Raw genomic sequence first — 11,738 nt, forward strand, 5'->3', positions numbered from 1 at the left:
CACGAGAACAGTACGATTGGATGAGAGAAAATCGTCTGACTGCATATTATTCGAATAATCCACATTCGTGAGATGGGCAATGCTGAGCTTATGGAATGTGAGTGACGCTTGAGGTGAGAACCATACACAGTGCCTCTCACTGTAAAGGGTCGCATGCACACCCAATTGCAGTTTGGCGTCCCAAGTGCCGGCAGCCGCCCGTGACCTCAAATAAGCGTGCTCAGGTCAGGCTACAGAGCATGCAGGGCACGCTAAACCCCTGTTGGTTCTCACCGTACGAATATGAACCAGGTACGTCAGGCACCCTTTGAAGCTCTACCAGGCCATGACGCTTGCTTGATCATCCTCGTGCCTTGATTCCATTTCCGGTTTTCCCCCCTGTTGTACAAATTTCCTTGACGCAAAGGATATCATATTGCTATCGTCTTTTCACTGAGCTCAATCATAGACCGTCTTCGTTTCAGCATCCCATCATTGGACCACCCACGCGAGTTGAGAGAGAGAAGCAGTCATAGCGCATCACCATGGCACCGCCGCCCGAGATCGCCATCCCGTCCACGAGCGTCTCCGACGAAGGCTCCAAGAAGCCGTATACCCTCTACAACATCACCCTCCGACTTCCTCTACGCTCCTTCGTCGTCCAGAAGCGATACTCCGACTTTGCCACCCTCAACCAGACCCTCGTGCAGGAGGTTGGCGCCGCGCCTCCAGAGCCTCTGCCCGGAAAGCACTGGCTCAAGTCGACCGTCAACTCGCTGGAGTTGACACGGGAACGTCAGGATGGATTGGAAAAGTACCTGCGCGCGATTGCCGAGTCGCCCGATCGACGGTGGCGCGATACTTCGGCGTGGAGAGCTTTCCTGAACCTGCCGAGCTCGAGCACAACGAACTCCTCGGTGTCGGCGGCGGGAAGAGTCAAGAGTGCCGCAGCAGGCGCGGCAGATCCTGGAACATGGCTGGATATTCACAGGGATCTGAAGCAGAACCTTCATGAGGCGCGGCAATGTCTATCAAGGCGGGACGCGGCTGTGGACAATGGCAACTCAACGGCTGCAGCGGAAGCTGGCGCAGCAGCCAAGAGGGTCCTCGTGAGGAGTGGTACGCTTATCGCGACACTGGCAGACGGACTACGGAGGATACAAGAGTCGGGTCGGCTGGGCGAGGGCGAACTGCGACGCCGACGCGATCTGGTGTCCCAGGCACGGATGGAGCGGGAGGGTCTTGATAGGCTCTCCAACAGCATGCCCAGCTCTACGTCTGCTTCAGGACTCGGTGGATCTAGTCAGGGCCAGGCATCGACAGCCGACAAAGCCGGGCTTCTCAAGGGAGGTCGACCCAGCGGCCGGGTTCTCGGAGCCCCTCTGCCCGAGACGGACAAGACCCGCGAGCTGGACAACCAAGGAGTACTACAACTACAGAAGGAAGAGATGGAGAACCAGGATCTCGCGGTTGATCAACTCACGACTATTATCCGACGACAGAAGGAGATGGGACTTCAGATCTACGACGAGGTGGAACGGCAGACAGAGATGCTGGACAAGCTGGACGAGGACGCGGGACGGGTGCAGGCCAAGGTCAAGGTGGCCAACAACCGCATCAAGAAGATGTGACTGCTGCTACTGGCGGCGCTGGTGAAGTTGATACTGCTCGTGGTTCAATTGGTGGTTTGGTGGCTGTGGATAATCAAGATGCTCATGGTAGGACTCTCATGGATTGCAGACGCGGCAACACTCGCTGTACAAAGTTGAACAGGACAAGGCATTTGATGGGATTACGCAGGGCGTCTTGGGTTTTCAGGGAACAATAGGTTTTGCATTCGATTTGATGGGAGGTCTTCTTCGATTGTGGCATAGGAATTCAATTTGGGCATTTTTGTGCATTGTGCTTTTTATGTTTATGCTAGGGCTTGAATTTGATGCTGGGGAAATGAGGGTGTCAGGCATGGAAATCCAGGGTCCTTCTGCATTGCCGTTGATTGTACATGAAAGCTTGAACTCCGAATGATACCTTGTTCCTTGTCGAAATGGGAAATTTGCTCACAGACTCTCAATGACAACTCTGTGGAGAGCTCCACAGACAGCCACGTCCCGCATCCTTGAAGATTCAAGTTTGACACAGCTGAGGAAAGAAGACCAAGAGGCAATCGACGACATCATGATCGACCGGTAACTAGCGGGCTAGGCTTATTGTTTACCTGGTAGCACAACAAAACCTGCTTGACACAACACATACGCCATGATCCGATTCTATGGGAATGTGTTGCAAAGAAAAATGGACAAGTGCCTCGAGACGCGCCGGACCGTTCCACGTGTTGCATATCATGGGGGGTACACGAGAGGTACATCTACCAGAGAAAAGATGCGCTAGCAGGGGTTTGAAGACAGACGACAAAACGCTACCTAGTTGCGGTCAGCGAAAGAGAGAGAAGAATTGGTCTCGAACTACGAGGCCATGGCATCGGGAATAGCCTCGTACGAGGGAATGCCATGACAACAAGACCAAAAAAAGAACCAGGCATCATGTGTGTCTTTCTCATCAACGCTCGTCAACCTGCAACCAACTGAGAGACATGCGTCTGTTGGAACAGAGACAGAGAGATGCGCTGCACACTGCGTTGTGCTGCAGAACAACAAAAACGACTTAGTGCATGCAAGCTACGTCAGTGCCGACGTCGTCTGCCCGCTCTTAGCGCCATTCTCTTTCCTTTCTTCTGTTCCCTCACTCAAACGAGTCTGGCGGGCTTCAATCCCTACCAGTTGCCAGGACAACCGAGAGTGGGCCCTGTGAATCGCGCCAGGGGTCGTGACAAGTGGGAAATACCTAGGTAATGAGCAGTTGTGAAGGCATTGACGGTTGGAAAAATACGCATGAGTGCATGCAGAAAAGGAGCGATTGGGACAAATTGTGCCACGCAATGTAAACACGAGTTGTGCAGTGAGTGAGGTTATTGACAATGCAAGGTGGTTTGACAACGACGGGAGAAAAAGATGGCTGGTGGATTGGAAGGCCTCAGCGGTGAGATCACAGCCACTCAATTACTTCTTGGCGGAAGCTGCGGACGCATGATGACCAACGCAAAATCCAAGGGCCGTACTTTTTGGTGCCGAGGGTATGGTATGTAGGTGGTATCGGTGTGTCGTTTGCGGATAGACCCTCATAGAGTCGAGCTTGACAGCAGAAACGCGGCAAGGGTCCAATCATAGAAGGACGGTCCAGGAACCAGAGTTAAACTTTTCCCACGATGGTGACGTCGAGGAAAGTATCTTCAGCGTAGAGTCACCCAGGAAAGTCTATTCCATAGCCTGGATGGTAATAAGATGTTCGCCGGATCCGTAGTCATTCGCTTGTTCGTAATTGCAACACTGAACCCTGGCCAGAACCGACATCGTGACACAGTTGATGGCGGAAAGGCATGGGCAAAAAGTGCAAAAAGTCAGTGGGGCCAAAGCCTCTCGACTCTTCACAGAGCCAGGCCCAGGATAGTGACACGAGTTATCTGTTCTTTCACATGCCCAATGCCAAGCACGGGGAGTTCTGTCAATGGTTTCCCTCCATCTTCACCGTCAGCAAAGCGAAGATATCCGAGCTTGTCGGTCGTGATATCGACGAGGCAGATCCAGATGGATCAATCACGTTCAACTGCGCAGAGCAGTTCATGATGGTCTGCAAGGCTGTACGTTTCAACGATAAAAGCCACCAGGCCGAGATCCTGGCAACTTCGAGTCCCAGAACACAGAAGTTCCTCGGTCGGAAGATTGTTGGCTTTACCCACGACGAGTGGGACCCCGTCAAGAGTAGAGTGGTCGAAGCGGGTAACATGGCAAAGTTTACCCAGAACGAACATCTCGGCCGCAAGCTGCTGGCCACAGGGGACCGAATCCTCGTTGAGGCGGCATCAAAGGACCGAGTCTGGGGCATCGGCTATAACGAAAACCGAGCCATGGGCTTTCGACAGCATTGGGGAGAGAACCTCCTGGGAAAGGCCTTGATGGCAACGAGAGAGCAGTTGAGGAGGAACGAGTCGCGGAAACAGAGGGATTGGTGGGTGGAGGAAAACTGAAGCCGCGCCCGCCCTGGCCAATCGACAAGGGTCAGGCATCGAGAAGGATTTGCGGCAGACGGGAAAATGGCGGACACATGGAAGCCTTCAGAGCACCGATGACGGCCCGCCATCAAAACACCAGGCCATGCATTGTTGTCCTTTGTGACGAGATCGACAGGCGGGGAAGCTGATGGCATGGCCATTCGCTGCGTGTGGGAACCTGAGAGGTTCAAGAGTTGGGACGAGCTTACGAACGAGCCCACGCAACCCTCAACGGCCGCGTTTCTTTTTCCTGGGTCTTGTGGTCTGGTCTTTTGATCCTCAGGGTCCTGTCGGTGCGCTTCAACAGTGTCCGAACCGGACAGGCGCCGAATGGTCTTTGACAAGGAGATGGGAAGTACGAGAGGCGTTGGGAGGAACCCTGGGTGCGACAAGCAGGGGAGACCTGGTTGTCAACCGCTTCTTGTCTCGAAGGGAAATGAACAACACCGTTGGAGGCCGAAATAAACGGTCGCGTCCGTTGAATGACGGGAGGCGGGAGCGAAGGCTGGCCGAAATGGAGGCCAGGGTGAAAAGAAGACGATAGAAAACGAGAGATGGTAGCTCTGGTGATGGAGGATGGTCTGATGAGGCTGAGAAGTAATTACAGCGCAACAATCTCCATGTTGAGGTTGAGCTCAGTTCAAGAGCCTCTTTTCTCGGTTATCGTCCCTGCATTTGCTCCTGGAGCCAAGATTGAGTACAATCCCCAAGCGAGCCGAATGATTGTTTGTGTTGATCTCAAGGAAGATGTCGATGCGAGAGATGGATGGACTCTGCTGCACGTCAGTCTCAGACCGAGATAGAGTTGGCACATGGTCAGGTAAGAGCCACCCTGCCTGCCACCCGAAATTGGGCTCCAGCCATCAACAGACATCGTACCATGGAAAGCATGGGCCCTGGCCGACTCCAAGACGACAGGAAGAAAAAAGTAGACACAGAGGAACGACGAGAAAAAGCCACACCCTCTCGTCAGGCTCGAATCCATCATGGCAATTGGATCCCCTGTCTCACTTCAACTTGATAGGATGAGCTCTAGCGCCATTTGCCAGTCATAACCAGTGAGTGACCTCAGTGGGTGGTTGCCCCACTGGGTGGATGAGGTGGGCCCCGGGCCGCGGGCGGAAAGGCTGGATTTGTTAGCTAGCCTGCAGGGCTCTGTAGTGGCAGCGGTGGAAGGCGTGCCAGGCAGACAGCTCGACTTGGGGCAGGTACCTGCAATGTACTTCCACCCGGGCCCCTGGTCCCATCAACCGCATCTGCAGCCGACGGGAAGTAAACAAATCCATGGATCCGTTGTCGCCCGGGCTCCCTGTCGCTGTCCATCTCCGCCCTCTCCATCATCTCCACCAAAGAAGGCGCTGCGTCCTTTTCTCTCTTGTCCCTCCTTTCTCCCCCTCTTCTCTCTAACATCCTGGTTTTCATCAGCCCTTCGTGCTAACCCCTTTGCACAAAACACTACCCCCGAGCTTGACAAGCAAACAGGGCATCGACGTTTTCGCCTCGCTTCCCGTTTTGTCGCTGTTCGTCTACGCCTTCTGGAAGCAGTCATTTTTGCTTCGGAGCCTGGCGTTTGATCCCATCGCCGTATTCCCGGCCTTTGTCTTGTGTGAGTCTGTCCAACCTCAAAAATCCTTAAACCTTGCTCTGGCCCCAACCACCTGGGAACAAAACTCTCTTTGGACTCACGGCTGTGGACTCTTCCCCAACGACCAGTGCTGGCACACATACCTATCGCTGTCTAGGTATAGAGGCCGCCTCCACTGACCTGCTGTTAGTCTTACCTCTAGCCTTGATGGCTTCCCCAAGAATCCCATAGACGAGCGATCCCGCCTACGATTTGCGACCCCGAGCGACCGACAGCCCGAGCAGACGAGTTGACACAACCCACTCGAGCTGATAGTCGACTATGAGCGGGCCGCCTCCGCCTCCGCCTCCTCATGGCGGAGTGCCGAAGGGCTCTGGCTTGCCTCCGGGCAAGTATGACATCTTTGTCATCCCTGAACACTCCTCCGGCTCCGGATTCTTATACCTACCGTCCATGAAACCGAACGTCAACAGCTTTGCAGCCGGCTTCGCTTCAGCATTAATCCTCGTTGTTCTCGGCCAGACCCTGGCTCCGGCTTTCCGTACGTGGTGGGATGGCTTCCAAGGCCTGGGTAACGTAGCCATGTCCATGTTGGTGATCGGTGTGGGCTTTGGCGCGTGGAGTTTGGGTCGGTTCCAAAACCAAGATAAGAAGGGTTCCGGTAATGGCTCTGGCAACGACAAGTCGGGAGCGGGAGGATGGGGCCCATACCGTTCAACGAATGGTTCAACGAATGCCGGAGCCCCCCCTCCTCCTCCTCACAGCAGCCCTCCGCCTCCCCCTCCGCACAACGATCCTCCTCCTCGGCAACCTCAAGGTGATGGCCCAAGAACGTCGTGGCAAGGATCACCACATTCAGATCCTCCGCCGCGTCGTCCTCGACCTGAGTCTCAAAGGCCGCCGCCGCCACCACAAGAGGAGACGCGGACAACTCCTCCGCCGCGACATGATGCTCAACCACCACCTCCACCCACACCACATACTGAGACGCAGCCGCCTCGACCATCCGCCCAGGCTCGGCCTCCACCACCTCAAACGCCTCCCGAAACACCTCCTCGGAAACATAAGCATCGACGGAAGGCTCCCTCGACTGAGGCCCGAACAGAGAGTCCTCCTCCAAAGCCCAAGCATAAACCAAAACGCGAGTCATCACCTCCTCCCAAGCCCAGGGCAGAACCTGAGCCGGCTCCTAAGCCTAAGCCTGAGCCTGAGTCGACTCCACCTCCCAAACCTGAGCCAGAACCCGAGCCAGCTCCGGTTCCTAAGTCAAAACCCGAGCCCAAGCCTGAGCCCAAGCCTGAGCCCAAGCTTGAGCCTAAGCCGGAACCCAAACCAGAACCCAAGTCCGAACCTGAGCCAGAACCGGCCCCGAAACCCGCCCAAGCCGAGACACCTAAACAAAAGGGTTCATGGGAGAAGGCTCGCGACGAGATGAGGAAACGGGAAGAGGAGCGCAAGGCGAAGGAGGCAGAGCAAAAACGACGAGAGGACGCGGCAAGACGACTGGCCGAACTACGAGCCAAGGATGCCAAGGAACGCCAGGAGCGTGAAAAAGAACGTGAGCGAAAGGAACGCGAAGCCAGGGAGCGTAAGGAACGCCTCGAAACTGAGCAGCTAGCTAAGGACTTGGCTGCGAAGTTGGAGCATGAGCGGAAAGAACGCGAGCGCTTAGAGAAAGAGGCCAAGGAAGCCCGTGAGCGAGAAGAGCGGCGAGAACGAGAAGCTCGCGAGGCAGAAGAACGAAAGAGAAAGGAAGCCGAGGAGCGCGAAGCACGACGGAAGAAGTATGCCGCAGAACGGGATGCTCAAAGGAAGAAGGAGGCTGAAGAAGCCAGACTTCGAGAAGAGCAGAAGAAACAGAAAGAGCTTGAAAAGGAGAAGGAGCTAGAACTTCAGAGACAGAAGGAAAAGGGAGAGTTGGAGAAGCAGCGCGAGAAGGAGAGAGCTGAAAAGGAGCGCACTGAGAGGGAACGTGCTGAAAGAATGGAAAAGGCTCGAATCGCCAGGGAGAGTCTGGAGAAGGAGAGGCTGGAGAGGGAAAGGCTCGAAAAGGAGAAGGTTGAGAAGGAAAAGGCCGAGAAAGAAAAGGCGGAGCGGGAGAAGGCTGAACAGGAAGCTATCCCATCCCGCCAGGGAACTAGCTATGCCTACTCAGGCGTGGGTGAGAGAATGAGCATGTGGCCAAACGGCAAACCGCCTGCTGCACCTCGTTCAACCACCTCAACAGCTTCCAGGCAGCCTCCTCCCAGCTCAGCCGCTTCATCTCAACGAACAGCTACTCCCTCCGCTACCAAGTCTAACATTTCGGGCGTCAGCACCGAGACTGGTCACCGGCCGTACGACAAGCCCAACCCGCAGCACAAGAGGTCGGCGTCGTCGATTGGGTCGGAATCGTCATGGGCTGCGTCTCAGACGACGTCCCAAACATCGCCGCCTCCTTCAGTGCGCAGCGGTCCTTACTCCACCAAGGACCCTGACAAGATTGTCATCTCAGGTGTCTACCTGTTCATGAACCAGTTCTCCAAGATGCCCGCCAGCCAGCTCATCTCGGGAGTTGGATCCGTCACTGACGGACTGATCCTCCGCATCACCACTGAGGGCCTCTTCATCGATGACGATGTTCGGAGCGTCCCTCAGCGGGAATGGGACGTAAAGGCCTGGACGTTGAAACAAGTCGAGGTATGGTGCCCCCCGCATTGCTTTAATTCGCCGTCTGCTTCCTCCCCCGCCCCCGACACGAAAACGAACCCCTTCCTTCACAAAACGGCCGCTTCTCGAACCCGCGACCGTGGTGCGACCAAAGCCTTCACCGGCGACGAAGCCGATGTGTTCTTGTCCGAGATGTTGCGCGCGTGCAAAACTTGTTGTCGTCTTGGTTTATGCGATCGAACTTTCCGAGATGCTAACATTCCTTCTTCGACTGGCCAGACTGGAGAGTGGAAATCTAAAGGCCTGCACCTGCTACGGGCCTCGGTTCGAGATCAGGAGGGCAAGCGATACGTGTTCGTCATTGATGAGTCGGAGGCCTGGAAGATGTCTGTCGGACTGCAGCGTCTCCGTCGCGGAAGCCAGGTCCGGCAGCTCGCCGTCAGCGGCATGGCAGCGGCGGATGCTCGAGGGACTCTTGAGATGCTGGGTTGGGCCGACTGAGGGATGCTCCCGCGGGGGATGCATTCGCTTCCGTACATAGATTTTGGGTCAGACGGTACCAACTCTCGCAGGAACGGGGACTGTGGTACAAAAGGGAGCAGGCAGCGAAGTGATTTATGGGTTTCGACGACGATGGAGGGTTACCCGGGTGAAAAGGCACGAGCGCAGGCAGCATTTGTGGCGATACGGTTGTTGGAATGTGAAGGGATTGCATAGCAAGACAGGAGTACGGTGAAAGGCGGATCCGACTGGGCTCAACAGCCTGCGTCTGTCATTTTTGTTTGGTTGCGAGCATTCCGTTCATCATACCCCTTTGGCATCTTTGCAAAATTGGATCGAGGATAGATTCGACGACGAAAGATATGACCCCCAATATGAAGATATTAATCTCTTTGACGACCAACACAAGTGTTTTGTGAGTTTGACTGTAGTGTGATGGAAGGCGAGATTTGTGGTTAGCATTTGATGTCTCACATCTCTGGAGTGGTGGTGTTGTCGTGTTGTTGTTGATACCTCGGTCAGCGGGATGAGAAAGCCCCGCCACCCAGTTAAACGCGAGGGCTAGGGACCAGAGACTAACGCCGTATGAATTCTTTGTGTTTTCAACATTCTTGCCCGGTGAGTGTGCAGCGCTCTGGTCGTGTTTTCTCCCCGCCGTATTTGGCGGATGAAGCGGTCATCGCGGAGGGCCGTTGGCCACGTGAGGTGGACTCAACGGTCTGCTTGATTGAACGACGCATTGCATTTGAGAAGAGGCTTGATAGGTTAGTATACCTGGAATCTTTTCGCGATAAAGAATCGCAACTTTACAAGCTCAAACTCCCTACGTGGCGAACATGGGCGGTGAGTGGTTGTAGGGTATACGGTCTCGGAGCCTAGGGGGATGTGAGCCGACCAAATTACTCATTCTACCTGTTCATACACAGTAAAATATTATCAGAAGGTCACATTATATTATGAGTAGAAGTGTTAATAAGCCATCTAGGCATGTATGTATATGCTTTGTCCTCTAAACTTGAGCCGAACACCTTGAGCGCAAAGCAAATATCCACCCCGCGCGTCAGGTTTGCTGTTTAGGCCAAATACTGTGAGATTACCATTAGGTCAGTCTTTATTTCGTTCGTAAGACATTATTCATCGTATAAGAAAAAACCTCGTTGCTGAAGTGAATGAGTTATCTTGGGTCTGGATAAGCTCTGCCTTGAGTTGAGTGAAACTGGGTGACCATGATCCAAACATCAGGATAGTTGAAGAAACCACCTTGGAGGGCTTACTTACACTTTGAAGACTTTAATTAAACTTGAGGTGTTCTTGGTGATTAATTCAAGGTGCCTGTTGTGGCCTACGTGATAAGTGTCAGTTACCGACGCCGTAGTCAACTCAGCTTGCAGCACTTGCAAGACGAAAGGGTGGTGAGCAGCAAGCCGTCAACTCTGCCATTCAGGTACCACAAAATAGGAACAGGGTCAATTAAAGCAAAAAAAATCGATCAAGGCTTCTTCGCTATGTGCTGAGGATTTCGAGCTATGCAATTGTCTCCTCTGCCTTGCTCGACGTCTTCACTGAGCTCAAACGCTTGTCCAGAGGACACTCCTTCATATTCGCACCATGCATAGTACAAAATCCCACCTTTTATCCCCCCCTCTCCCAATTTGCAGAGTGTTCAGCCTCATGTCCAAGACAGGTTGAAACCGTTCGGTATGATGCCATACTCAACCTTGCATCTGAGAAGCCTCGTTTCTTTCCTCCTCTGGCGTTCCAGTCAAGCACAAGTGGTCAAAGAACAGTGTCGATACGGGGATGCCTCATGAGTCGAACCCGATTGATCGGGAAATTCCATCGGAAAATAGGTCAAGCAGTGTGCCCCGATGAACAGTCAACGTCTCAAGGTGGAGGAGTTAGGGGGTCCCGGAGAGGAGGACCGGGTTGCGGACGGGGCTGCCAGGCGCCAGCCTGCATCAACGCCCAGGCGATCCGACTGGGGTTCTGAAAGTGTCCTCTGATTGAGTAATTGCCCCTGTCGACGCGAATGGTGAATCGACGCGGTCTCATTTGGTGCCGTAAAGCGTTGCATAGAACTCGCAGACTGGGGACTTCGCGGATGGGGATCAGGATCTCCCACGGTTCTGGAAGGTCGCTCATGATTAGAATGTTCGATCTGAGCCGGTTAGTTCTGGATGGTAGAGTATGCGTCGTGATGACTCTGGGTGAAGGTAGGCAATGCTGGATGAGAAGGCTCAATTTGGAATACCTGAGAGAAGTGGTAGCAGATTGTGTTGAGCTTCCGCCGTCTTATAGTTTCCTGGATACTAGTGTTGATACTGCGCATGTCGTCGTGCTTTGCGTATCACTGCTTTAAAGGATGAAGCAGTGAGATATCAACTGACGAACAATGGTCGTGTGAAAGCATGAGAGGAACACACACTTGATTGGGAACCCATTACTCACATGTAGTTCGTGAAAGTGACTCTTTCCATTTATACAAGCGCAACTACTACTCTGAGCAATTTTCTTTGTGCCCATTGTTCCTTCCGAAATCTGGGCATTGTTCAGGGGCACCTAAGCAAGGTACATCCCGAGCCGCTGAAGCTTGAGGATTCCAAAAACCGTGAAGACTCTGCAAGGCTTTTCAATTAGAGACAATTGCGGTTGAATTAGTTATCATCGACTTCCATACTTTCAAGCCCCCCTTGAGGGGATGGAGGTTGTTCACCAAGACGCTATTGATGCTGACCAGTTAGTCTCAACGCCCAAGCCTATTCAACTTAGGTAGGTCAAAGAGGCTCGATAAATGGAACGACTCTATGTTATATCACGTGAAGTAGCTCTGTGGCAGTGAACACTTACCTCTTGTGCAGCAAAGCGCCTGTAGTTACAGTTGATCTAGTCATCTGACCAACCGATGACGCGTGGTGCATA

The 11,738-nt window shown here is 53.7% G+C and overlaps 3 protein-coding genes across 3 annotated transcripts; all 3 read left to right on the forward strand.

Moving 5' to 3' along the window:
* Window positions 1-524: 524 nt before the first annotated feature.
* NCS57_00641000 (uncharacterized protein) lies at window positions 525-1,610 on the forward strand (the record flags this gene model as incomplete). The annotated part of the gene is made up of 1 exon (XM_053056299.1): window positions 525-1,610. One exon carries the CDS (start codon window positions 525-527, stop codon window positions 1,608-1,610), a length of 1,086 nt encoding a protein of 361 aa, XP_052915254.1.
* Window positions 1,611-3,412: 1,802 nt separating this feature from the next.
* On the forward strand, window positions 3,413-4,060 carry NCS57_00641100 (NADAR domain-containing protein; the record flags this gene model as incomplete). The annotated part of the gene is made up of 1 exon (XM_053056300.1): window positions 3,413-4,060. The coding sequence occupies one exon, from the start codon at window positions 3,413-3,415 to the stop codon at window positions 4,058-4,060; it is 648 nt and encodes a 215-aa protein (XP_052915255.1).
* A 1,930-nt stretch (window positions 4,061-5,990) lies between these two features.
* Window positions 5,991-8,819, forward strand: NCS57_00641200 (uncharacterized protein; the record flags this gene model as incomplete). The annotated part of the gene is made up of 1 exon (XM_053056301.1): window positions 5,991-8,819. The coding sequence occupies one exon, from the start codon at window positions 5,991-5,993 to the stop codon at window positions 8,817-8,819; it is 2,829 nt and encodes a 942-aa protein (XP_052915256.1).
* Window positions 8,820-11,738: the final 2,919 nt, after the last annotated feature.

Source organism: Fusarium keratoplasticum, chromosome 4 (assembly GCF_025433545.1).
Source record: "Fusarium keratoplasticum isolate Fu6.1 chromosome 4, whole genome shotgun sequence".
Classification (NCBI taxonomy): domain Eukaryota; kingdom Fungi; phylum Ascomycota; class Sordariomycetes; order Hypocreales; family Nectriaceae; genus Fusarium; species Fusarium keratoplasticum.